General features: G+C 40.3%; 1 protein-coding gene across 4 annotated transcripts in view; it reads right to left on the minus strand.

Annotated features, from left to right (window-relative positions):
* Positions 1 to 419: 419 nt before the first annotated feature.
* Positions 420 to 24589, minus strand: part of LOC144507995 (plexin-B2-like) — a 236305-nt gene continuing 212135 nt past the window's right edge. For all 4 annotated transcript variants that reach the window (XM_078235685.1, XM_078235683.1, XM_078235684.1 and 1 more), the window contains 17 exons: positions 23007 to 23180; positions 21785 to 21921; positions 21514 to 21614; positions 20561 to 20790; positions 16586 to 16764; positions 15489 to 15555; positions 15247 to 15393; positions 13536 to 13692; positions 12843 to 12943; positions 10784 to 10868; positions 9395 to 9546; positions 7913 to 8073; positions 4986 to 5133; positions 4698 to 4762; positions 3470 to 3545; positions 1982 to 2056; positions 420 to 1264 (listed from right to left, as the gene is read on the minus strand). In XM_078235685.1, the coding sequence (XP_078091811.1) occupies positions 1160 to 1264; positions 1982 to 2056; positions 3470 to 3545; positions 4698 to 4762; positions 4986 to 5133; positions 7913 to 8073; positions 9395 to 9546; positions 10784 to 10868; positions 12843 to 12943; positions 13536 to 13692; positions 15247 to 15393; positions 15489 to 15555; positions 16586 to 16764; positions 20561 to 20790; positions 21514 to 21614; positions 21785 to 21921; positions 23007 to 23180 (2160 nt within the window). In that variant the 3' untranslated portion in view covers positions 420 to 1159. The remainder of the gene's footprint in view (positions 1265 to 1981; positions 2057 to 3469; positions 3546 to 4697; positions 4763 to 4985; positions 5134 to 7912; positions 8074 to 9394; positions 9547 to 10783; positions 10869 to 12842; positions 12944 to 13535; positions 13693 to 15246; positions 15394 to 15488; positions 15556 to 16585; positions 16765 to 20560; positions 20791 to 21513; positions 21615 to 21784; positions 21922 to 23006; positions 23181 to 24589) is intronic.

Consider the following 24589-nt stretch of genomic DNA (forward strand, 5'->3'; position numbering starts at 1 on the left):
AATGATGCTCCGGTAGAGGTGCATATGAACTTTGGTAACGAAAGGAGTATAAACATCAAAACTGCTGGGTGAATCAGTCACATTTTACTTATCTATGACTGCATGATGCAAAAAAATTGTCAAATTAACTATGTCAAAGGACCTGAATTACGGATACATGATCAGTAATTTATATGTTTCAAGTCCAAATTAGGTGCCAGATGGGCATGTGAATTTTTGCAGACTGATGTCTGTTTGTATTCTAATAGACAAATTAGGTTCTTAATTTCTGCATTGACCGAGACTCACCCCAGCTATTTGGTTGGGGCTCATTTGGTCAAGCCACAATAAACTGATAGATCTCCAGCATTCGTAGGCTACTTCAGTTGGCACACTTCTACTTTGCAGATTATAAAAAAACTCATCCATTCACAAGAGAATAAATAAAAAGCTGAATTTATTTACCATACCATCTCCCAAATTATATCAAAAATATCAAAAGACATTTCAGTAGTCACTAGCTCTATTTGTAAAAAAAACCTCTAAAATGTCATTTTAACATAAATTTACAGGCGTTCTCTACTTGGTCTGTTTTACATACAATTAAGAAATGACTTTTTCAAAAGCTTTCCACAATTTCTATCTTAATCTTGAGCCAATTTGAACAAGAGAAAAGTATAAAAATCATGCCATTTTCATTGTAATAATTAGCTAGAAAATGTATCAGAATGCACACAAATGGCAGTAGTTATTGATGGTTGTAATATGAAATTTCAAAAAGGTTGCTATTAACAATGAAGCATTAGATTAGAAAGGCAACATACCATACTGTACAAGACTCAACCCACTATGATAGCAGAGTTTAGTATAATTGTGGGCCAAATTATAAAAGCATTCTTAGGGCTCAGATAATTTATATTCTTTAAAATAAAAATGTAGTTCAGTACAAGATGATCTCATATCAGCAACTATGTTGTTTACATTTTTACTGGACAATTTTCCACAGGTTTTATAGACCAAGTTTATAATACATTATAGAATATTAGTTAATTTACAAAATAATGGACTTCAAGCATTGAATTAAGAACTGCAAAGATGATCAGCTGAGTAAAAATAACACTATTTTCTTTCTAGGTAATAAAATTTAACATCTGAGCTTCCATTATGTAAAATGGTCATGTCAAAGGTCCGTTGTTTTATTCTCAAGCGCAGCTGCTATTTGCTGCAGTCGGACAGAGAGCTGCATCTTTTGTGCTGCTTGGTCTTCTTCTAAGGCTTTTATTATCTGTAAAGCCAAGGAGTGTTGTAATATTAATACTGAAATTAAACTACAAGTTGAAATAGCACGTTATAATATATTGCATCACCGACAGCCCCACACTTGTGTTGATTAGATTCATTTTTCTCAGATTTAATATAGTATTCATAGAACTTCATAGAATTCATCGAACCCCTACAGTGCAGAAGGAGGCCATTCGGCCCATTGAGTCTGCACCGACCACAATCCCACCCAGGCCCTACCCCCACATATTTACCCGCTAATCCCTCTAACCTATGCATCTCAGGGGCAATTTTAACCTGGCCAATCAACCTAACCCGCACATCTTTGGACTGTGGGAGGAAACCGGAGCACCCGGAGGAAACCCACGCAAACACAAGGAGAATGTGCAAACTCCACACAGACAGTGATCCAAGCCGGGAATCGAACTCGGGACCCTGGAGCTGTGAAGCAGCAGTGCTAACCACTGTGCTACCGTGCCGCTATATAAAAAGGTGATCATGAAAACAAATGTAACTTGAGTGAAATTGTAATGAGCATCAGTGATCTTTCAGTATTTACAATACAATTGTTATATTTTGCAGTTAAAACAGGTTTATATATTTGTCAGCAACAGTAAACTAAAACATAGGTGGCATTTGTTTAAAATTACACAAATCTATATAGGGTTATGAGCATGTACAGTAACCAAAACACAAGCATCATTTTTAAAACAAAACTCACCTCATCATAGTATTTGTTTGTGTATTGGTATAACTGATGCAATGCTATCATAGTATTCAGTTTGTCTGTATGAGCCTGGAAAATAACCAAACAACAAACATTGCACATCTCGAAGCACAGATAAGTCATAGCACTAACAACATTTTTCCTTTTATATTTGTTTTAAGATCCACAACTATATCCCTGTTGATATCACAGGGATTTATTTAGGTGTACAAACAGCAATGGCTACACTTCCCTTTCCCTGCACCATCACCTCAAGTTCCCATGGGAAACACTAGGCTTCCTCCATCCCCATATCTTAGCAACAGCATCTGGAGGAAAAAATCAGTTTCTCGCATGCTAATAATATCTAGCAATGCCTCTGCCTCCAAGCAACTGAAACTCTCATCCATGCCTTTGTCACTTTCAAATGCAACACTGCCAACATTCTGCTCATTTTCCCCCAAACTATTGCACATATTTTCACCTGCATTAAATCCCACTTGGCCAACACTCCCATCTTACTGAATGCAGGTCCAGATTTAATATCTTTAACTTTGCTGAGAAAGACCTTCATATCCTTGTCAAATGTTCTTTGTAATTGCATCCAGCCCTAAATCCTTTCCTGAATGCTTTGTTCCTCTCAATCCAACATTTCTGTGCATTCCTTCCTCACTGGGAGAACTGTGATTAGCCAGTGCAATCCTCTTCTTTGGATCTTCCTACCCAAGTCTCTCTATCTTTTCCCCTGTTTTTAAAATGTTGAGTAGACCAACTTCTTCATCTGTACCTATGTATACACCTCCTGACCTCCCTTTCCAATGCTTCTTTTCCTTACTCTGAAGAAGGGGTGCGCATTGTGCAAGACCTATTATATAAAATATCTGGAATGAGAGCAATTGGATGCACCATTCACAATCTTGTTTGTTCTGTTGGTTTTTATATTTTAAATTATTTTGATAAGCTGCATATTTTATGAATTTTAGTTGACATTTGAATGCATATATTTAATCCAGATAAAAATTGTCAATTATTTTGAACAGAATTTATTAAACCTATAGAAGGGGTGTCTGGACAAATACATGAATAGGATGGGAAGAGAGAGATATGGTTCCCGGAAGGGTAGGGGGTTTTAGTTCAGTCAGGCAGCATGGTCGGTGCAGGCTTGGAGGGCCAAAGGGCCTGTTCCTGTGCTGTAATTTTCTTTGTTCTTAAAAAATAATTATTGAAAATCCAGGCAAATCACAGTAGAAAAGGTACCATTGCCACTATCAGAAATTTTCTGGGTCTGCATCCAGAACATTGTCAGATTATGCAGGTTTCTTTACAGATGTGTTATGGAAAATCTCCTTACCCATCTATGATTTACTTTGCATTCATTTACTTAGGTGATCCAGTACATCTGGTTGCTGCCTCAGGAAATCTCTGCTAATATTTTCAGCAATTCACAGAATGGATTACACATCCCCCAACCTCAAAAAAAGATCAAAAAAAGATAACACTTACCCTTGAGACCTCAGCTAAGTGAGTGTTCATATCTTGATCACTGACTTGCACCATCTGACGAATACCCTTGTAATAGCTGTTAAACAAAAAGTGAGAAAGAAACGATCAACTACAACACTAGACTATCGCAGAGCGAGGCAAGAATGTGTCAGTTTGGAACATTGGCTGAACTTTTCCAGCTGTTCACACTGACAGGATCTTCCAGTCCTGCTGACAGCGCACCATGGGGTTTCCCAGCTGCGAGGGATGCATTCAACAGGAAACCCCATTGACAATGGTGGCACCAGAAAATCTCAGTACCACCCAATGGCGGACCACCTCTGCCAAACACACAGCAGGTTATGCAGAAAATACTACCCCTAGTCTTGGGTACGAGTTCTCTTCCATTTCAGCAGCCTGGCACCAGCAATTCTTTCGACATCAACACGTCTCAACTATCGAAAGGAAAGCCATCAACATTTCCCAATCCTCAAAGCACATAGCTCCCACACTGCCCTCATCACATTGTGGCTATTGGCACAGTTAATACATTCACCCAGCTGCAGCATAACAACACGGGACAATGGCTTCAGAAAATGCATGGATTTTTTATTTTAAAAATGGGAAAATGATTTATGGTATTGTAATAGGAATTAATCGCAAAGCCCATAAGGGCTTTAACATTTACTCTACCCAAATAGGATATGAATTTGGGGACCAAGCTTTTTCTTTGAGTGATGAGGGACTACTATTGAAACTGAACTGCAAGTATATTTATGTTCTGAAATTTGTTTGCCTTTGGAAGATTTTTGTGATTTCCCATCATATCTCATTAGCTTTGCAGCATTTAAAATATCCCACTTGGTTAGGAAGATCACAACTAACCAGTCAGGAAAAGTGAACCTTTTTCCAAATGAATAAAGTGAATCTAAATTTCAAATTCAACTGAAAACAGAATGGGAACTTTAGACAATCCAGTTTCTTGTTGACAATTCAGTAAATGGAGCTACTAAAGGTGACCGAATGTTGAACCTTAAAGTAAAATGGTTTGAAGCTTATAGTTAAACATCCCGAAGCTCGTCAAAATAATTGCCAAAATCCTCCGACTTTGTCCACTGATGGGATTCTCCAATGCCGCTGCAGGAAATTGAGTTTTGACTCAACACCAAATTCTCCATTCTCGCTGGCAGCAGAGTAGGTATGGATCAGATTGAAGAAGCCCACCCAATGTTTTATTCCCCTCACTTACTCTTCCACCATTTTCTTGTACGTGGAAATGTCTCTTGCATAAAGTAGCTTGTTGCTTGGAGAATCCTAAAAATTACACATATACATTTTAAATGAGCAGATGCAATAAATTTATCACCACAAGCATAGATAAGTATATACATAGAAGTAAATTTAGAGATAGTTTTATATATTTATGGGTAATTATTTTAAAAATCAGGGAAAAACAGTTTCACCCCTACCCAGCACCTGCGAAGCGAAGGTTTTCCAACTGTTTAAGATTTTCATTTTTTGCTTTCGAGATACTTACTCTGCTTAACTTGTGCTCAGTCTTTGTACAAGCATCCATGAGGGTCTGTGCAATGACCGATAAGGATGCATCCACTACTTCATTAACTTTCACATCAAATATGAAATGTGGATTTTTCAGTATGTTTACCCAGAATCTTAATGGCAAACTGGAAAAAAATGAAAATCTTTTAATTAGATCTGAGAAAAAAAATTAATGGACATTCATGAGAAAGACAAGGATTCCAAAGTATGTTATATACTCATTTCCTCCCCCCCCCCCTTCAGTTCAGTTCCACTCTATGCCCCACACCTTTCTTCATCAACCAGGAAGGTCTCTGCCAATGTGGTTTTAAATAACAGACCATTCACATTTTGTCACGAATCCAATGCATATTTTCTGCATACAGGGATGATCAATGCTGGCCAGTCCCAAAATAGCTAGTGTTAGCAACATAGGAATTCAGTAATGTAGTCATTAGATTACTGTAATGATTTCCATGCAACTTTTTCTTGCTCTTTATTTGGATGGGACCAGATATAAAAAGTAATTTGCCACATTCGGCAACCCTCAAGTGCAAGTGACTGACCAGTTCCTATTTGATCAAGATTCAACTTGATATATTGGCCTCCAAAGAGAATCACATTTGGCAATCCACATGATCCGCAAAGACAGATGCATCTCCCACACCCAGGAAATGACTGCAAACCCACTCTAAGCCCATCATTATGCAATAGAAAACTGGTCAGTGTCTTTAAATTGTGAAACAGACTTGTGGTCATGAGTAAGTTAAAGTACCATGCTACAGATATCTCAAAAGTAGCAACCACTTCCCAAAAATTCAGATTGCAGCCAAACCGTCAAAACTAACTAGATTTGTTTATTACATCCATACAATTGATTTCGATCAATTGTATAGTTGTAATAAACAAATCTAGTTAGTTTTGACGGTTTGGCTGCAATCTGAATTTTTCAAATGGATCATCTCACCTACAGGCCATCTAAAAAGGTAAGAATACTGAAACATAACAATCGAGATCAGTGATCGAGAAATAGATGGTAGGCTCAGACCTTCCCCCAAGTAAGTGTGTGTTTTAGCAACTTCAAAATTAATTTTCTAATTCAAAAGCTGGGATGCATCTTCCAGATGATACTTTGTAATAGGCTGATATGACGTAATTCAAGCAATCCAGTATTTTAACAGGACTATTTGTGGGCTTATATTTCAACATAGGTTCCAACATTGATTGGTAATGATTCCAAGGAGAATACAAAAACAGAGGTAAAGAGGAGAGGTTGGTTGGTCACCGAATTTGACATACCTTAAAATAGGCATTAAATAAAATTGTAAACATTGAAAACATTAGGGAGTAGCTTTTTATTATTTCATGGGATGTGGGCATCGTCGGCTTGGACAGCATCTGTAATTGACCTAAAGTGATGTTAAGCTGTTTTTTTGCACTGCTTCAGCCCATGTGGTTTAGGAATCCCCGCAGTGGTATTGTAGAGGAAGTTCCAGGGTTTTGACCCAGCAGCAGTAAAAAAAAAAAAGGCTGATATAGTTCCAAGTCAGGAAGGCATGTGGTTTGCAGGGGCACACATGGATGGTGGTGTTCCCATGCATCTGCTGCCCTTTTGTCCTTCTCAGCAGAAGAGGTCAGGGGTTTGGAAAATGCTGTTGAAGGAAGTTTAGTCACCTCAGTGCATCTTGTATATGGTACATTCTGCTACCACTATGTATCAATATTGGAGAAGTGATTGCTTAAGGTGATTAATGGGGTGCAGATCATGGGCTTCTTTGTCCTTGGTGGTATCGAGTTTCAAGTGTTGTTGGAGACGCACTCATCCAGGCATCTGTGATGTTGGGGACCTCAGGAGGTGGCCAAGATGGATCATCCACTCAGCATTTCTGGCTGAAGACTATTGTCAATGCCTTGTCTGTTGCACTGATGTGCTTTGCTGCCTCATCATTGACAATGGAAATATTCATGGAGCCTCCTCCAGTTAGTTGCTATAATTGTCCACCACCATTCATGACTGGATGTAGCAAGTGCAGAGCTTTGATTTGAGCCATTGATTGTTGAATCGCTTAGTTTTGTTTCTTGCATGCAACTTCTGCTATTTGGCACGCAAGCAGTCTGTATTCTAATCACCTCATTTTCAGCGATTGACTGATGTTGCTCCTGGGCATGCTTTACTCTTCACCTGGCTTGAGGATAATGATAGGGGGGGCGGGTGGAGATAAGCTGGGCCATGAAGTTACAGGTTGTGGTTGAATACAATTCTGCTGCTGGTGACAGATCACAGTGCCAAATGGATATCCGGTTGAGTTGCTAGATCTGTTCTGAATCTATCTCATCTTGCACAGAAGTAGTGCTACGTAACACAATGGAGGGTATCCTCATATGAAGGAAGGGGCTTCATCTCCACAAGGACTATGCGACAGTCATTCCTACCAATACTGTCATAGACAGATGCATATGCAACAGGTAGATTGGTGAGGATGAAGTGAAGTAAGTCTTTCTTCCTTGTGGGTTCCCTTACCAGCTGCCTTGGGGGTCCAAACTAGCAGCTTTATCCTTTGCAATGTTAATGTAAGCCTACTTGTGACACTAATACTACTTCTTTCTAGGATGGTGCTTAAATGGTCCACTGAGTTAAATCCTTTTATGACTTTCAATTTTCAAACACCCAAGTGTTACACATCTTGCTGAGTTCAGAATATGTGACATGGAGGATTGCACAGTAAGCAGCCGGCTCAATTGATCCCATGTTTTCATCAATGGGACAAAATTCAGGCAGATTCCAGAAGGGGAGTGCAGTCCTTTGCACCTGATTTTCCTGTGTGCGTTAAACCTAGCCAGTGTTTACCCCAATGGGAAACAGTACACAAGCACAAAAAAAATAAAAACATAGCGAACTAGTGATCAGGATTTCAGTTTTCTTACCTGTTGGTTTTCCAGATGTGAATGGTTTCTTCATCATTTATCTCATTCTTGCGTGCTTGTTCATCAAGGAAGTCAAAATAGTATTTCACAGCCGTTGGGACAATTTGATTTGTACCAAGGATATTTTGGAAGAAATTATCAACAAACTGTTGCAGTGTTCCCTGTTTTAGTCACATAAATAGGTGTTAAAATATTTTCCTTGACAACAGGGAACTATTTAATGTAATGGAAATAAACCACTTTGCACATTCAATTCCTTTGCTGCCACATGCAACAAACCTACAAGCAACAGGATTGGCCACAATCTAATTCTCTCTCTAATTGCATTCAGAGTTCCTCGATGGCTCACTCAGTAGCTTACCTAGACAAACCAGGAAGGTTTGTTTCCTACTGCAGTCTTGTTAGTTGCTAGCAGTTTAGAATGAAGGGTCAAACAGGCTGAGATTCCTGCTTCTCATGGCTACCCAATGAGTTCCTTTTGTTATACACTGTTTAAAGATTGGATTGGCTTGCTTGTAATGATGTTTTTAGTCAGTTAACCTTCCAAGAATTGCCATCGAGGTTTACGCAGGAATAAATAGCCACTTGGGCAAGCAAGCATATGTAAAAAAAACAATTTGCGAAAATGTATCCCATCAAGATGTTAATCGCTTTGGGGAAAGAGGAGAAATATAAATAGTGCTTTTTCAGGAGCAGCATGTTAGAAGTCGGAAAACAAGAACACTTGTAATTTCAACAATCATTGTTACTAACTGTACTCTGAAAAATCAACAAAAGGTAACAACTGTAATTCCCAAACGTTTTCTCATTTTTCTGCAATATTTCAATTTTATATTATTTATTGTTAAATAGAAAAACATACAACCATTAAAATAATTGCGTTGTTTGTTGGCTATAGGAATTCCTCTGAAATACAGCTTGAGCTGTCGGGAGCTGCAAGCCGAGGGCACTACTACATTATTAACACTGACGGTAGGGGGCAGTTGCAGTGTGGCAAGCTTACATAGCTGGTTTCCATTATAAATGTGACTATAGAAATATATGACCAATATAAAACAGTGACAAAATGTGATAAAGTACAACTTTCCAGATGCAACGTTTGAAATATATGACAGATCATGAGCCTCAACAATTTGTTATTAGTAAATAGGGCAATGAAACATTCAGTTTGTTTTGACGAAGGTCCAGTGGAATTAGCAGCTCAAATGCATTGCAAAATAAAACTTTATGATGCTCAAGATTCCATGAAGCATAATTATGTGGCCCAAGATGGAAATTTAGATATCTCTGATTTTAGGCATCATTTAAATCTCTTAGAACAGCCTCCAAACTAATAACCTGGAGAGCTGAGCTTGCAGCACTGAGGAGAAGATAGACTAGCAAAGTTAGTCAGATTTTGTTGTCTAATTGCTCAACCGAAACAGATAGTTTTGATAGCTATTCACTTAAAATAGAATCTATTAAATGCACATAAAATCTCACCTTTACAGACAATAGTCTTGTTAAATATATTTCTGTGATAGCTTTCGTTCTCTCTTTTTCTTTCATGCTGCCTCGCTTCGATTTACTTTCATCTACTTCATCTGCTGGCCGGACTAAATGCCATCTTCTATCTTCTTCTAATAATCCACTTTCTAGAATGACCAAATTGAATGAAAATATCATGCTGTAGCACATTTACAAGCTCCCTGCTTTAACATCTTCAGAAACTATTTTAAGTGAGATACACATTTTGGAAAAAAATGACTTTAGCATCAGTGCAGAGCAGGTGACATCACACCAACAGCTCGTTTTAAAAGGTGTTCAATTTTCAAGCCAGTGGAATAGGAAAATCAGGCAGTGCTCCTGATCACCATATTTATCAACGGGAAAGTTTTAAAAGGATAGAATGCAACACTCCATCTCCAAGGATATTATTTATGAATTTGGCCGTGGCAGGTTTTCCTTTTTTGGGGGAGGAATTTTAGGAAGGATGGGCATGGAAACATTCAAGAATCTTAAAGAAAGGCACGAAAACAGAAAATGCTGGAAAATCCCAGCAGATCTGACAGCATCTGTGGAGAGAGAATAAAGTCAATGTTTTGAGTCAGGATGACCCGTCGTCAGAGCTGATATATATCCATAGATGCTGTCAGACTTGCTGAGATTTTCTAGCATTTTCTGTTTTTGTTTCAAATTCTAGCATCCGCAGTATTTTGCCTTCATCTTAGAGAAAGACAGTTTAGCATTTGGAATAATTGGAAAATACGTCAAATGCCAATGTTGCACATCAGAATCTTGGTATTACTTGGTATTTCACGCCCTATATGAAGGGCACTAGCAAAGAACCTTGTCTATTTCAAAGCTGGTTTCTCTTTCCAAGATAATCAATGAGAGGTTAGGGGGAGTTCTTCCATTTTCACAGCTTTAATCCTAGCTGACACCAGGCACAAACCATCTAATATTCAGTACAACAGGAATAGAAAAGCCACTAGGACAGCAATGTTGGAAATGTTAGTATATTAATTTCACTTCTGAGATTAATGTTAAAGGAACAAAACTGGACAGAATATCCAAAATTCAGTCTACATTGCAACTAAGTTATGAGCGATAGACACTGAGTGCCAAAACAACAGTATTCAGCACTGATAACACTCACCTCAAAATAAAAATGGTAACACAAATTATTCTTAGATACACAACAAAGAAAAAAGTCAACATCTTTGGTAGGTTAGCTCTGCACAAATCTAAATATTCTTCTTTAGAAAGCTTCACATCAAATTAGAATTTCCAATCAGATTCAGCATGAACTCCAGAAGTGGGAATACCATTTACACAAACACAACATTCCACTTTCTATTTGATAAAACCAAGTGACAAGTTGCTACTGACTTTCTCCGTGAATAATCTGCTGATGATCGTCTGGTTGCTGTGCGTGTGAAGATCTGACTAAAATGAGGGTGGAGAAATCCCGAACCTGAAAGAACAACAACACAATTCAGTAAATATCCAGAGTAAATAATAAAAAAAGTTGACCAAATAATTTTAAAAAACCTCAGCAACTTGGCAAGTCTGATTTTACAACAGGTTGAAAACAGGGTAACAGGATACGAGGAAAGGAAGACAGGCCAAAAAAAGTCACCAATATCATTTTTAGGTCAAAGGCCATGGGTTTATACCGATGCCGTTTTCTTTTGGTGGATCTGGGGGAGGGTTGTTTTGTCTTGTCCTCTATCTCACGCTACTTAATCCCATGGCCTGCTGCTAAAGCCCACATCAGACATCACAACTGCTCATATATGGCTGGGTCTATACACAACATGCAAAAATCTTCTAATGCTGTCTTCCACACAGCTGTGCTTTTTGAATGTTGGACACCAACAATGTCATCAAGCCCAGGTATACAATGTTCCTGCTTGGCCTAAAGCAGCTGCTAGGGTCTTCTGCTGCAGCTAAACTGTAGCCTTATTTGAACAGAACTCCCTGGCAAAGGCTGAGGAAATACTCCTCTTGCGTTTATATGACCCTATGGTTGGGAGGACCACTGTGGTCAGAGGTTCACATGCGTCCAGGGTGAGGAAAGAGGTGTGTGGTGGGATTTGTAGGCAGTCTCAGCCAATCTCACCACCACCAGGAATACAGACTGCTGGGAGTTGCTATTGTCCACTGCCAGAAGCTTAGTCTTTAAGTGATACCACACTTGGTCAAATACCACTGCACAATGCCAGGGGTTAAGATAGGGATTGAAAAGCAGTAAAATTAATGGAATCGAAAAACACAAGCTTTGTTTCCCTGTTGATTTATTGGGATGTACTGTGTTACCGTGAACTGCAGCTCACTGTCAAACAACTATTTATTTCCAATTTGTCAAGCACAGCAGCACTCTTCAGTTCTGTTTAATGATACAGTGGAGAACAGCGAAATATCTGAAGACTGCCAGGGAACCGAGGTCATGTTCCAGACTGTTCATTAGGGATGGAAAAACAAGCTGTGACATGTACAATTCAAGCTGATCAACAGTTCAGAATTTGCACAGGGGGGCAGGCAGGAGAACCGCACAGGGGAAGGCGTTCTGCAGTACTTTTGCCTCATGACTGCACTCAGCTTCCCAGCCAAAGCAAATACGAATGAACGCAGGATAGCTGGCTCAGTCCTACAACTTCAAATAATCAATCGTATCGAGCCGACTGGACTTTGATTCATTAAATTTAGCCTGACTCTCATCACTATGTGAAAATAGGTTTGAAAAATTATTTAAGATGTTGAACTCATGGCATATATCAGAACCAAATTACAAGATAATGAGCAATAACTGTGTTTCACTACTGTAAACATTTTAAAATAATGTTTTTAATGTTAACATAGATCTTACAAAAAAGTTCTTTAAACATTAAAAAGATGTTTTTTGCATGACATCGAAATTCCAGCAGAGTACCATGGGTTGATATTTACATCAGTTATAGACTATGAGAAAGGGTCTATAATACCAGGCCTCAAGATTTTCCCAAGTTATTAAGCTTGGACTCTGATGTTTATTCCCAAGCTTGGACTCCAATGTTTATTGCTGCTACCTGAGGATTCGTGGGAATTTTTCAGAAAATAGTTTTGAAAACTTTGCATTGCAAAACACTTGATTAAATGGTGCAATCTGTACTCCTGCATCATTAGTGCACAAATATTCAATGTGATAGAGTGCGACACGAGTATTGCACTTTCGCTTCCCCATAACATAAAACAACCCTTTCCAAGTTCACTTAGCAAATTCAGTCACAGCAGACTTAACGGTTAATGGCAAGTAACATGTATTTGACAGCTGGATAAATTTTGTAATTGTATTTTATTTATACATCTGGCTAATAAAATTTGATTTTTAAAAAAGAAATCACATTCTACATGACAGAAATGTTATCGTTTAGTTTTATACAGAAAAAGGAGGCCATGCACTACTCACATTATAGTGTTTTAATGTGTTTAAACGCCTCCATTTTCCTTCTCGTTCTGATGTGACATCTAGATCTGAAAGAATTTGACCAGTAGATCCTGGACGCCATTCTGTGGGCAGATTAAGAGAACAGAATTGACACTCTCTCTTGCTTACAGAATTAAACTGCTCTCAACAAACATTATGGCCTCAAGATCAACTGGGGAGCAGGGTGAGGGGAGCCCAGGAGCAGACAAACAACCCAGACAAACAAGGCCAGGACGTGAAGGGCTTACTGATCCTAACCACAGATTCATATTTAAATAAAACTATGCAGGTCCCACTTCACACCTGGCCAGAATCAGTACCTGGTCAGTCAGCAGGGGGTGGGTGTCTGACAGCAGAACATTGCAGCAGCGGGTGTGTATGAAAATCTCTGGCACAGTTATTGACTTGGGGAGGAGTGAATATGGAGCAAGGATGTGCAGGTTTGGGGTGTTGGGGTGGGGGGGGTGGGGTGGTTGCAGGGGGCAGCGAAATGGGGAGCAGATGGTTGTTGACAGAGATCAGCAAGAGATGAAGGTTGGAAGAAATAATCATGAATGTGGGAGAAAGCTCGCAAAAAGGATGGGGAACAGGAAAGTGATCTGGGCAGAGACCAGTCTGGGCGAGGAGGGTGGTGCAAGGAAGAGCAGTTAGTTAATGCAGTAACTTGTGACTCACCAAGAACAACGCTATCTAGCTTAGGCCTTTGTGAAAAAGGAATATTTCTGTACACTTGGTCAAGGATTTTCTCTTTAACTTGGGTTATACTGTCACAGCTCAGAACCTTTACTGGCATAAATTCTCCAGCATCCTCTTGTACAGTTACATTCAAAGTCTGTCAAGAAAAACAAAAAATAAATAAACATTTCCACAGAATTGCATAATCTGCTTTCTGCACAGATGCCCTTTGTTATTCAATATTTGGTTCAGAAACTTTAGTATTCCAGTTCTCTATATCCAATCCAGAAATTAGTCTGTCTCTCCACGGCATCGGGAATATGGTCTCCCATTAATACTGCAATTGGAATCAACACTTAAGTGCACACTTAGATTGCGTTATGAATGAGTGTTTTGTTTTTAAGATGGCTATGTTTTAACTTAATTTAAGGTAAATTGGCATAATGGAAAAGGAACATGCGACCTCCTGTTAGTTCTACCTGTCGATAAACTGTCACCCGGTTACCATAGAGATGGGGGCCCAGGTCAAGTACTACAGAAATCCATGTATTGGGTTTAGCACCTGAAAACAAAAGATAGTGCAGCTGGCCGAGACAATGCTAGATTTACAGACTCTCAGATCAAAAAACCCCTAGACACTGAAAACATGAGTCCTGGGCAGAGGGACAGCGACACCAGCCACTGCAGTCAGCAGAGGGAAAGGCTGTTTCTCTGTTTGTTGGCAGAGACAGTGCAGGTGAGACAATGTTCTCTGGTCGAAGAGACAGGACCTGTGGAAATTAAAGCACACTGGAAGATTCATCTTGGCATGGAAAGGGAAGGAGTCAATGGAGTGAGCTGTGCTAATGGAGGTCAGATCGGGATTTCTCAAGGTCAAGGGAGAGGAACTTGGACAGTCACTGGACGTTACAACTCCGTGAGATGGTCAGGTGAGCCCAATAGAAGCTAGGAGTAACTTTGGACTGTTCCTGCAAGACTGATCCTAGAGTCAGTCACTGGAAATTCATACCCCTTTTTAAGAGTTATCAGTATCTATGGGTGATATAACTATGATTCGGCAAATAATTTAGAATATAATCCCTCTTAAACTGGTTTTGATCCTCCTGTAACTCTCTGCCTAATTCTGAAAGGGTGAATCTTCCCTCACCCAATTCACGGTTGATTGACTTGACCTTTCTATTCAAGTCAGAAGTCAGAAAGAATGAACGCTGATAAAATCCTGGTGTTTCCAAAACAAATTCCAAAATAAAAACTTTTAAAATGATCATTCTACCTTCAAGAGTCTATGAATTATAGTTGGTTGTTCCTTAGGATATTAATGAGTTGCATTAATTTTGAGATGTTGACAGGAGGGAACGATGCTGCATTCATACACATAAACAACATCCATTGATTACATTTGTTTATTTCTTTAGTTAACATTCAGAGCAAACCTAAATTTTAAATTCATGTTTGCCTTTGCCAATGTTTGGTGAGTTAGTGCAGCTAATGCCGAGCCAGTCAGACCCAGAAATTTCAAGATTTGACCCCTTGCTAGTACAGAGTTAGCCAATCTCGACCAGAGACGTGGTTGAGAACTAAAGTTATCCATAACAATCTGTGCATGCCAAAAATACACCATAAAAATGTACCAGCCGGGCAAAGTGGGGGGGAGCGGGGGGGGGGGGATGCTTATCTCTCATTTATAAATCTTGTGGGATTGCAGACTTACCAGCGGGTAATATTCCACATCTTCTCCCAATAATCCGGTGTCATTTAGTGTGTACTTTGCCTTTTTCAGTTCTGCATCAACTGGTCCTTTCTCTACCTGGTGCTTAAGCCCTTTGAATAGTCTATACAGTGGTTCACCAGCAGAATCCTGAATTTTACAAATGGAAATAAACCCTTCAGTCATCGATTGGGACAATATGAAAATGCAGACAGAACTGAGTTTACCAAAATATTTGGAGTTACCTTCAGAAACTGGTACAGGCAGATGGACATCCAATTGGAAAGCATTCTTTCCACAACAGTTTCACATCTAACAGAAAAAAAGTGACAAAGTTCACATTCGTTCCAAAACCAACTTCATAATCCTTTGTGTGCTCCATTACATCCAATCTCACATTATTATTCATAAAATGACTGTAGTTGCAGTAAAACAAATTCATATAGATACCCTACAATGCAGGAGGAGGCCATTCGGCCCATTGAGTCTGCACCGACTCTGAGCATCCCACCCAGGCTCACCCCCTGCCCCATCCCTGTAACCCCACATATTTACTCACTAATCCCCCTAACCTACAGATCTTGGGATACTAATGGCAAATCTATCATGGCTAGTCCACCTAGCCTGCACATCTTTGGACTGTGGGAGGAAAACAGAGCACCTGGAGGAAACCCAAACATGGGGAGAACGTGCACAGTTACCCAAGGCCAGAATCGAACCTGGGTCGCTGGCGCTGTGCGGCAGCAGTGCTAACCACTGTGCCACATATTCTAATGCAAGAAAGGACAGTGCATGCTGTGAATCTGAAACAAAATTGCAATAATTAAAAAATAAATACCCCAAAAGGAAGTTAGTCAGTTAAACCCTTGTGATCTGCTTAAAACGAAAGCAGGAGCATGGCAGGCAACACAAATAAAAATATCAGAGAAATGTTAATGATTAAAAACATGGAAAGTCTGCAGATCAAGTCTGAAGGTAAACAGAAACTAGTGACAAAGCACGGTGGAAGCTACAATCCTGTAAAAAGACCTTAAAACAAAGGGATTTGGGTATTTGTCACTTAAAGCTTGTGAGGTTAAATAAAAAGCTAACAAAGTGTTTGCTCTTTCTTGAAGGGATTGGAAATGAAAAGTGAAGAGATGAATTTTCCGTTGTGCAGAGCCTTGGATAGATCCCTCCTGGAATATTCCAGTCAGCACAGAACCTCAAAAAAGATTTGGAGGGATAAAGTGCAGATTCACCTAAACTATATCATGGGTTTAAAGAATTACATTGAGGACAGATTGCCTAATTTTAGCAATTCAGTTAAGGTTTTCCTTATTTAAGTGCAGGCCTTACATACCTTCGGAGCATGAGCTTTGGGTTTTTAGCAACATATTGTTCCATGAGCTCGAGCAACAGTGTCCTCATGATGTCAGTGTAGTATTCCAGCTTTCCATGCAGAGCAATAGTCAGCAAAGACGCAAAGTAAACTTTCTCTCTTGCTGAGAAATCTCTCTGATTCTCGAGTGTGTGAATAAACTGTTAAAAAATATGAAATTTGGTTTGCTTTACCAAGATGTTAAAAGACGGTACAAACCCCCGAGGGGCTAGATTCTGGTTTGCTAACTGGGGCAGGTTTCGAATTTCACCAATCCTCACCGACAGAGAAGAAAAAACCAGCCCGTGCCGGGAGGATCAAAATGCTATTTCATATCTTCCAGGTGGACCCCCTGGTGGGCCAGCAAGAGGCAGGTCTGACATTGTTTTAGTTGGGCAATTTCATACTCCTGGAGAGTCAGTGTGGATATGGGGGAGAAAGTACAATTAAACGTTGGAACTAAAACTGCAGGAGACTACAGCAACAATGCATACTGGACTGCTTCAGTGCACAATTCAAATTCCATTGGATCAAATGCCCATAATAAAACTGAATTAAAAATAAAGCTCACTAATAAAGTGACCAACAATGCAAAGTGTGTTTGATGTATTAAATATCTGTTCTTCGTTCAGTAAACATTGCATTAGCTGGGACATTTTATGACATTTGGTAAATTTGCACAATAGAAATTTTATACAAGTTATGTGCAGAGTTTTAGAACTCCAGTTTCTGGGAAGACAATTTCTCCTCACTCTCTTCAAATTACTTCCTTGTTTGAAGATATTGAGACTCATTTCTCCTCCTCCTACATTTGGGTGTCATTTGGGTGGAGCACATCTAATTTATGGGTTAGGTCACGGTATCTAATACCCTAGGCCAAACATTCACCAGGTTTAGAAACACCCACTGGTAGGAAAACAGGAATGAAATGTCAACACTGCTGAAAACCTCCAAACCCCACAACAAACATACAGGTTTGAAGATCTTTAGTAGGCACCGTTTTGCAAGTCCTCAAAGTTACCTTCATTCTGTAAGCACTGCAGTGCTGGGTGTAAGGCCAACCTATTCCAGGCACCCTTCCTAATACAGAAACATTTTGTATTCAAACAGAAAGATAAGAGAAGGCACTGTTACTCTGCTCCCATTTCATTTACTTGCTGACACCTGTTGTAGGAGTGAACATTTCTACACCGGGAACAACAGAAATCCTGCAACTATCCGAAGGGAGTGGAGACCTGATGTGAAAGTTCTTCCCCCTCTTTTGACTCTGCTGTGCACCTGAGAACTGAGCAATCCCCAGGTAAAAAGCCAGGGGGGAAAATCTCTCAACGACTCCCTGTGGGGAGCAGTTTCCACTGATCATCCTCAGTTGCTTTGCAAAGTGTTGACTGGCATCGGCCTTTGACAGCAAATGTAGACAAATTATTTGTACATCAATAGAGAGAAGGATAATAATCAAAAACAGGGCAACCTGGGGTGATTTGCCCTTCCATAAACCAGGCAATTTGTCTTGTGTTCCTTCTGTTACCCTCCGAGATTAGACTGGGGAGTGAAGATGGGATGGGTCCTGTTACAAATGGATCAGCAACTCACTCAAGCCATCAGGAAAGACTTTGAATAATTAAATTTATTAAGCGTCATCATAGAATCATAGAAACCCTACAGTGCAGAAAGAGGCCATCTGGCCCATCGGGTCTGCACCGACCACAATCCCACCCAGGCCCTACCCCCATATCCCTACACATTTACCTGCTAATCCCTCTAACCTGCACATCTCAGGACACTAAGGGGCAATTTTAGCATGGCCAATCAACCTAACCTGCACATCTTTGGACTGTGGGAGGAAACCGGAGCACCCGGAGAAAACCCACGCAGACACGAGGAGAATGTGCAAACTCCACACAGACAGTGACCCAAGCCGGGAATCGAACCCAGGTCCCTGGAGCTGTGAAGCAGCAGTGCTAACCACTGTGCTACCGTGCCACACATGATGCACATGTTGCAGAATGAAGCATTCTTTCCAGTTTACTGTTGCAGTTTGAATCTGTCTAATATCCACAACACCTTTTTTATGGTGTTTCTGAGATCACAATTTCTCTGTCAACGGTGATATATTAGGGCTAAGATTGTGTGCTCAAAACCACTAGGAACAGGGTTGAGACTTTCCAATCTCAGTTCATGGAGGACTTACAGTCATGATCGGGGAGAAATGTCCATCCCATCCATCAAGTTACGTCCAGAGGTGAACCGGAACACTGCCCAGTTTCCCCAACCGCTCTTTAACTGACTGAGGCAACAAGAGTTATTGCTAGTATTCAAGATATGGGGGTAGGTTTCAATGGACTGCTTGGTGTAAATGGTGGTCCTGATAATTACTGAGTGTTGAGCAGCCAAAACTCCTGCTAGTTTCAGGCAGCAAGTCCTTTTGATGCACAGTTCAAGATCCAATGACACACCTCCGATTGAAATTTAGAAAGACAAACTGGCAGTGCAACCAGAGAGACTAAAAAGCAGATCATATTTGTAAGAATGCAAGAACACGAGATTGGAGCAGGAGTAAACTATCTGGCCAATCAAGCCAGCTCTGCCATTTTGTACAGTCATGCGTACGGCTGATCTTGGGCTTCAACTCCACTTTCCTGCCCATTCCCCGTAAACCTCGATTCCCCGAGACCAAAAATCTATCTATCTCAAGGATTTCAGGGAGTCACAACCCTTTGCATTAAAAAAAATCTAATCTCGGTCTGAACTGATTGTCCACTTATCCTGAGACCGTGCCCTTCCGCGACCAGCAGAAACAACCCCCAAGTGTCTACACTGTCAGGCCCCTTCAGAACCAGCAACAAAAACAGAAAATGGTGGAAAATCTCAGCAGGTCTGACAGCATCTGTGGAGAGAGAATAGAGCCAACATTTCGAGTCTGGATGACCCTTCGTCAGCGCTTCCATTCAGAACCAGAATGAATATATAACTTAGAAAAATTGGACATTTGACACACCTTCCCCGCCCCCCTTCCCAAAGCCTGCTCCACCATTCAATAAGATCATGGATGATCTGACTGTGGCCTCAATGCCACTTTCCTGTCGTCAATTCACCACCCCACCCCACCCCCCCCCCCAACCAAATTCCCTTTGACCTCTTTGTTAGGCAAGAATCTATCTACTTTTGCTTGAAAGATATCCAATCACCCTGCCTCTACCACACTCTGGGGAAGAAGAGTTTCACAAACGCACAACCCTCTAAGAGAAAAAAACATCTCGTCTTTTCCAATTGAAATAGGAAGCCCCTTACTTTTAAACTGTGTGCCTTAGTTCTGGTCTCTAGAAGGGGAAACATCCTCACAGCACCCACCCTGTCAACTCCTCTCAGGATCTTATATGCTTCAGTAAGATCATCTCTCACTCCTCTAAACTCCAATGGATACAAACAGTGCCACCTTTCCTCACAAGAAGTGCTTCTCTAAACTCCAGAACAATAATGAGGGCTGCTGCCACTCTGGATTGACTTTCTGTTGGCCAGATTGTTCTCCACGTTTCCAATACTGCAACAGCCTAGAGTGGGCAAGCTGCAGTGTACCCTTTTTGAGTCTGTAGCTCACTGATGAACGTGGTAATGAGACCCTGGTCGCCAGCTGAATTGGTCAAACAGCTGAAAATTAAAACCAATCCGGTTGCTTCCAATCGACAATGGAAAGGAATCATAAAATTCCCTGGTCTGGAAGAGAGTATGTGACACAATGTAGTGAAAATTGTCCAAGGACTTTTTTTTCCACACCGAGGGCTACGTAGCTCGTCACTAACCAAAAATAACTTTGCTTAAAAGCTATACTTCCAACCTTGTACTAAATAGAACACTTGAATTGGTGTACAATCTAATTTATTTCTTCATGCAAAGTCATGTTCGGTTCTGATCCTCATTCTTTCCATTCCCTTCATCCTACAAAATTAATTGACTTACGTCGATCAAGAAAGATTTGCTGTTCAGTAAATTGGAAAACTGGTTGAGGGCTAACTCTACGCTCTGTCGCCTTGCCTCTGGAATGTCCAGTTTACCAGTTATCATGACATCGTTTTCACCATCCTTCGATGGTAAGAAAAAGACACGGTCTGTGTAGGTTTTATAATCCAGAAAGGGGATGCCCACATCGTTCAGTTCACTTGAGTGATCCTCCATTTCAGTCACCAGATCTGAAAAACAAAAAGGTTTTTCAAACAAGATTGCAACAGATCATCCAACCAATTTCAAATAAATGATTGAATATTGGTTTCTCTTTTGTTATTTGCTATCTATTAACTTCACTTTAAAAAAAAAACAGCACTTCCAAACATCCACATTGATGCATATCGTTAAAAATAATCCTCTTAAGCGATGATACACGAGAAGAGAAGTGTTAAAAACTTTTCTCAACATAGTATTAATTTGTGTGCTTTCAACATGTTAAACGTTTGAAGGTATTTCCAACCCACAGTCAGCCACCAAGAATGATCTACTTGCAGCACTGGGGACACGGAGTAGAGTAGCATGGACTGGCTGGAGCTGATTTTATGGTTAATTGTTATTAATCAGATAATTATCTTGACCTACTTATGGGGATTTTCACAATAACTTCATTGCAGTGAGCTTACTTGTGACACTAATAAATAAACATTAAAATTTAAAACTGTATATGACATTTTGAAAAAAAAAAAGTTGCATTTATATATCATGACCACTAGATATTCAAAGCACCTTACAGTCAATTAAGTGCCTTTGAAGTGTAGCCATACTGTAAGAAAACACGGCAACCAATTTGCACACAGCAAACTCCCACAATCAGCAACGTGATAGTGACTGGATGATTGAGGAATAAATTTAGACTGAGACACTGGAGTGAACTCAGTAACGATCATCAGGAGGAGGAGCATTTTTACCAGTGAACTCTTTCTTGCATCGATCTCTCACACTTTCCTCGAGACTCTCTAACTGCAGCTGAATCTTCTTATACTCCCGCTCTGCCTGCTGGCTCTTGCGTCTGAAACAAAGATAATAGTGCTTTTCAAAAACTCTGGTTTTCACCTTTGCAAAGTCAGATTTGTTTTAAGAATGAAATTGACATTATTCACTTTGATGACAAAGAAATGTTGTTCTATGAATAAAAGGTTTTGAGTCTGGTTTCGACTTAATTGAAGATATTCCACGTACCTGTAGCAGTAAATAGACACACCAATAATCAACAACATTGGAATCAGTACAAGTGGCAAAATAAGTCCAAGGGGTAGCTGTGCAGGAGTGTCGTATTTTACTTTCCCCAGGTAGTATTCACGGTATCCCATTTTGACCTGGTAAGAAAAGAGCAGTTTTCAGAATGTATTAATGTTTAATGGCATTTAACAAAGGTGGCAACAGGACAGAAAATATTTTATTTAGTATTACTCCGAAGGGCATAGATGACAATTAAATTGTTTCCATTACTACTTTACAAGTGCAAAGTAAAGCCAAAAGATTCAGCCAAGAGATTCTGAGCGATAGAAAAAAGGGATAGGGAAGGGGGAAAAAAAACGTGGGATTGCTGCCTGTGGAGGGTGCAAGCTGGAGTTTAATAAAACAATGATCGAAATTTACAAGACAAAAAGGATGTCAGTCCTTGAATGAGCTGTACCAGCTCTTGGGCAATTCAAAAATAACCCCAGTGTTCCTTTCTTCCTCTGCTTCATTTATTCACTTTTTGTTTCAATGCTGCAATGGCTTTTACCTCAACTGCACGGAGTTCTGAGCTCCACCAACTCTTTGCATGAGGATATTCCCTTAATCCCTCTCCTCATTCTCTTAATGCTGATGTTGAATTATTGATCCTTGACACGAACTAACCAAACAAAATCCTTCCTAACTTTAAATTCTTACATTAATTCACCTCTTAATCTTTTTTGCTTTTAGGGAAATAGCCCTGTGGGGATTGATGACTATTTTGAAGTGTGCTTCACTGTAGACAGTACGTACAAGAAGCAGGCTTGATGGGCCAAGTGCTCTATTCTCATTTCATGGAATTTTAGCATAGATTACACATGTATAAGGACCATTCAACAGAACACTAATCGCTGTGAAGTTGGCTTTCTAATAAAAAGGCACACATTTAAAGTTTGTGTTGCTATTTCCAGTGAAGCTTTCAGGCTTTGCAGTGCCACAGCTGGCCAGCATTGCTCACCACGAATCTCCATCACTTACTTTCTATATCCAGACTGGCTATGTTGATACTGCAGCAGATGCTTGCCAAGATTAACAAACTGCCTCACCTGAGTAACTCAACAGGGCCAGGGTTACAAGTTCCACTATAGGTGCAGGGGGCGCAGGATCATAGGTTTTCAGACCCCTAACAAGCTTGACTGAAATGCAAAAATGAACTGTGGTAAGAACTGAAGGTACTTACGATAAATTCTGGAAGATCATCATTTGCATCCCTCTTTACCCTCTTGGGTGCTGGCTGTTTTTCTGGGGGAGTGCATACAAAGTCCTTCACGGAAAGCGTTGTAACTTTGCATTCTTCTGTTCCAATATAAGCTTTCACTTCTTCTGCTGTCATCGCCTCATTTAGACGTTTGCCCTAAAACATTAAACAATGGAAGATTAGCAGCAAACAGGAAAATGATCCAACCGAGCATCAACCAAGATATTGAAAAAAACTCTCCTCCCTCCTTTCACATTCAAATCTTTAACTGCCACCAAAATTACAAACTTGGAAATGGGCCAGAGGAGGGTTAAAGATGGGCACTGGGCACACAGCCACTGCCTTATTTAAACGCGGCAGATGTCAGACACTGTGGTGAGCCAGGGTGTCTCTGTGCATTCTAGAAGCTGGTTTGAAATTCATTGTTACTGCTTGGGTTTCCCAGGCACTATGAAAGCCGACAGTGAAAGGGAGTTGGGAGCTGCCAGCTCCACAAGGTCCGTGCCTTTCCCATTGCTCCCACTGGGCCAAGAGGCGCAGAATTGGCATTGCTCCCCCCGACCCCCTTCAATCATGATCACTGTTCCCATCCTGCTGAGATTGCTGACCTATCCAGTCGTCAGAGACCAAACCCAAAGGGTGCCCGATGGTGGCTTCCCGCCACTGATTTTACCTCACGGCCATTAACCGGGCTTTAAATTTGCCCACTTCTCAATTATGCAAAGAATGCCTGTTACAAATATCAAGCCACTGTTTCCCAATCATACTTTTAAATAGAAAAATAAACAAGTGGCACAGAAAATCTACAGAAAGCTGGATGTTACAGATCACTCCACATTATTGTGGATTTCATGTATTTCACATCTGTGAAAGAGAGTGGGAAAAACTGCTTAAAATAGAGGAATAGGTAGCTTTCAAATCAACCACTCAAATGCTACTGTGGACAACATCATAGAAAAAGATAATGAGTTTGCATTTCTATAGCATCTAATAGTGCTTCACTTTCAATAAACTGCTTTGGAAGCACAATCACTTGTTCTGTTGGTAGACATGGCAACGAGCTTGCACACAGCAAGGTCCCAGAATAATTGAGTTAAAGTGACCAATCACTGGGTTTTGCTGGAATCGATTGAGGGATGAATGTTGGCCAGAAGAGCTTGTTACTCTTCCTCGAAAAACACTTTGGAAATTTTACATTCACACCAAAGATTTTTCCAGTGACAAGGGGAGAGGGTGGTGTATTGGTAATGTCATTGGAATAAGATCAAGGCTGATGGGGGAATGGATTCAAATCCCACCATGGCAGCTGAAGGAAATTAAAAATTCAATTTATTAAACCTGGAATTGAAAGCTGGCTCAGTAATGGTAACCGTGAAACTATCATTGATTGTTGTAAAAATCCTTCCAGTCACTTCCTCTACAACCGACCCATTGTGGCAACAGTGTACAAGATGCACCACAGGAACTCCTCAAGGCTCCTTAAAAAGCACTTTCCGAGCACAATGGCAATATACACTTGGGAAAACCACCACCTGGAAGTTCTCCTCCAAGTTGCTCACCATCCT

The sequence above is a fragment of the Mustelus asterias genome, chromosome 19 (assembly GCF_964213995.1).
Source record: "Mustelus asterias chromosome 19, sMusAst1.hap1.1, whole genome shotgun sequence".
In the NCBI taxonomy this organism is placed as follows: domain Eukaryota; kingdom Metazoa; phylum Chordata; class Chondrichthyes; order Carcharhiniformes; family Triakidae; genus Mustelus; species Mustelus asterias.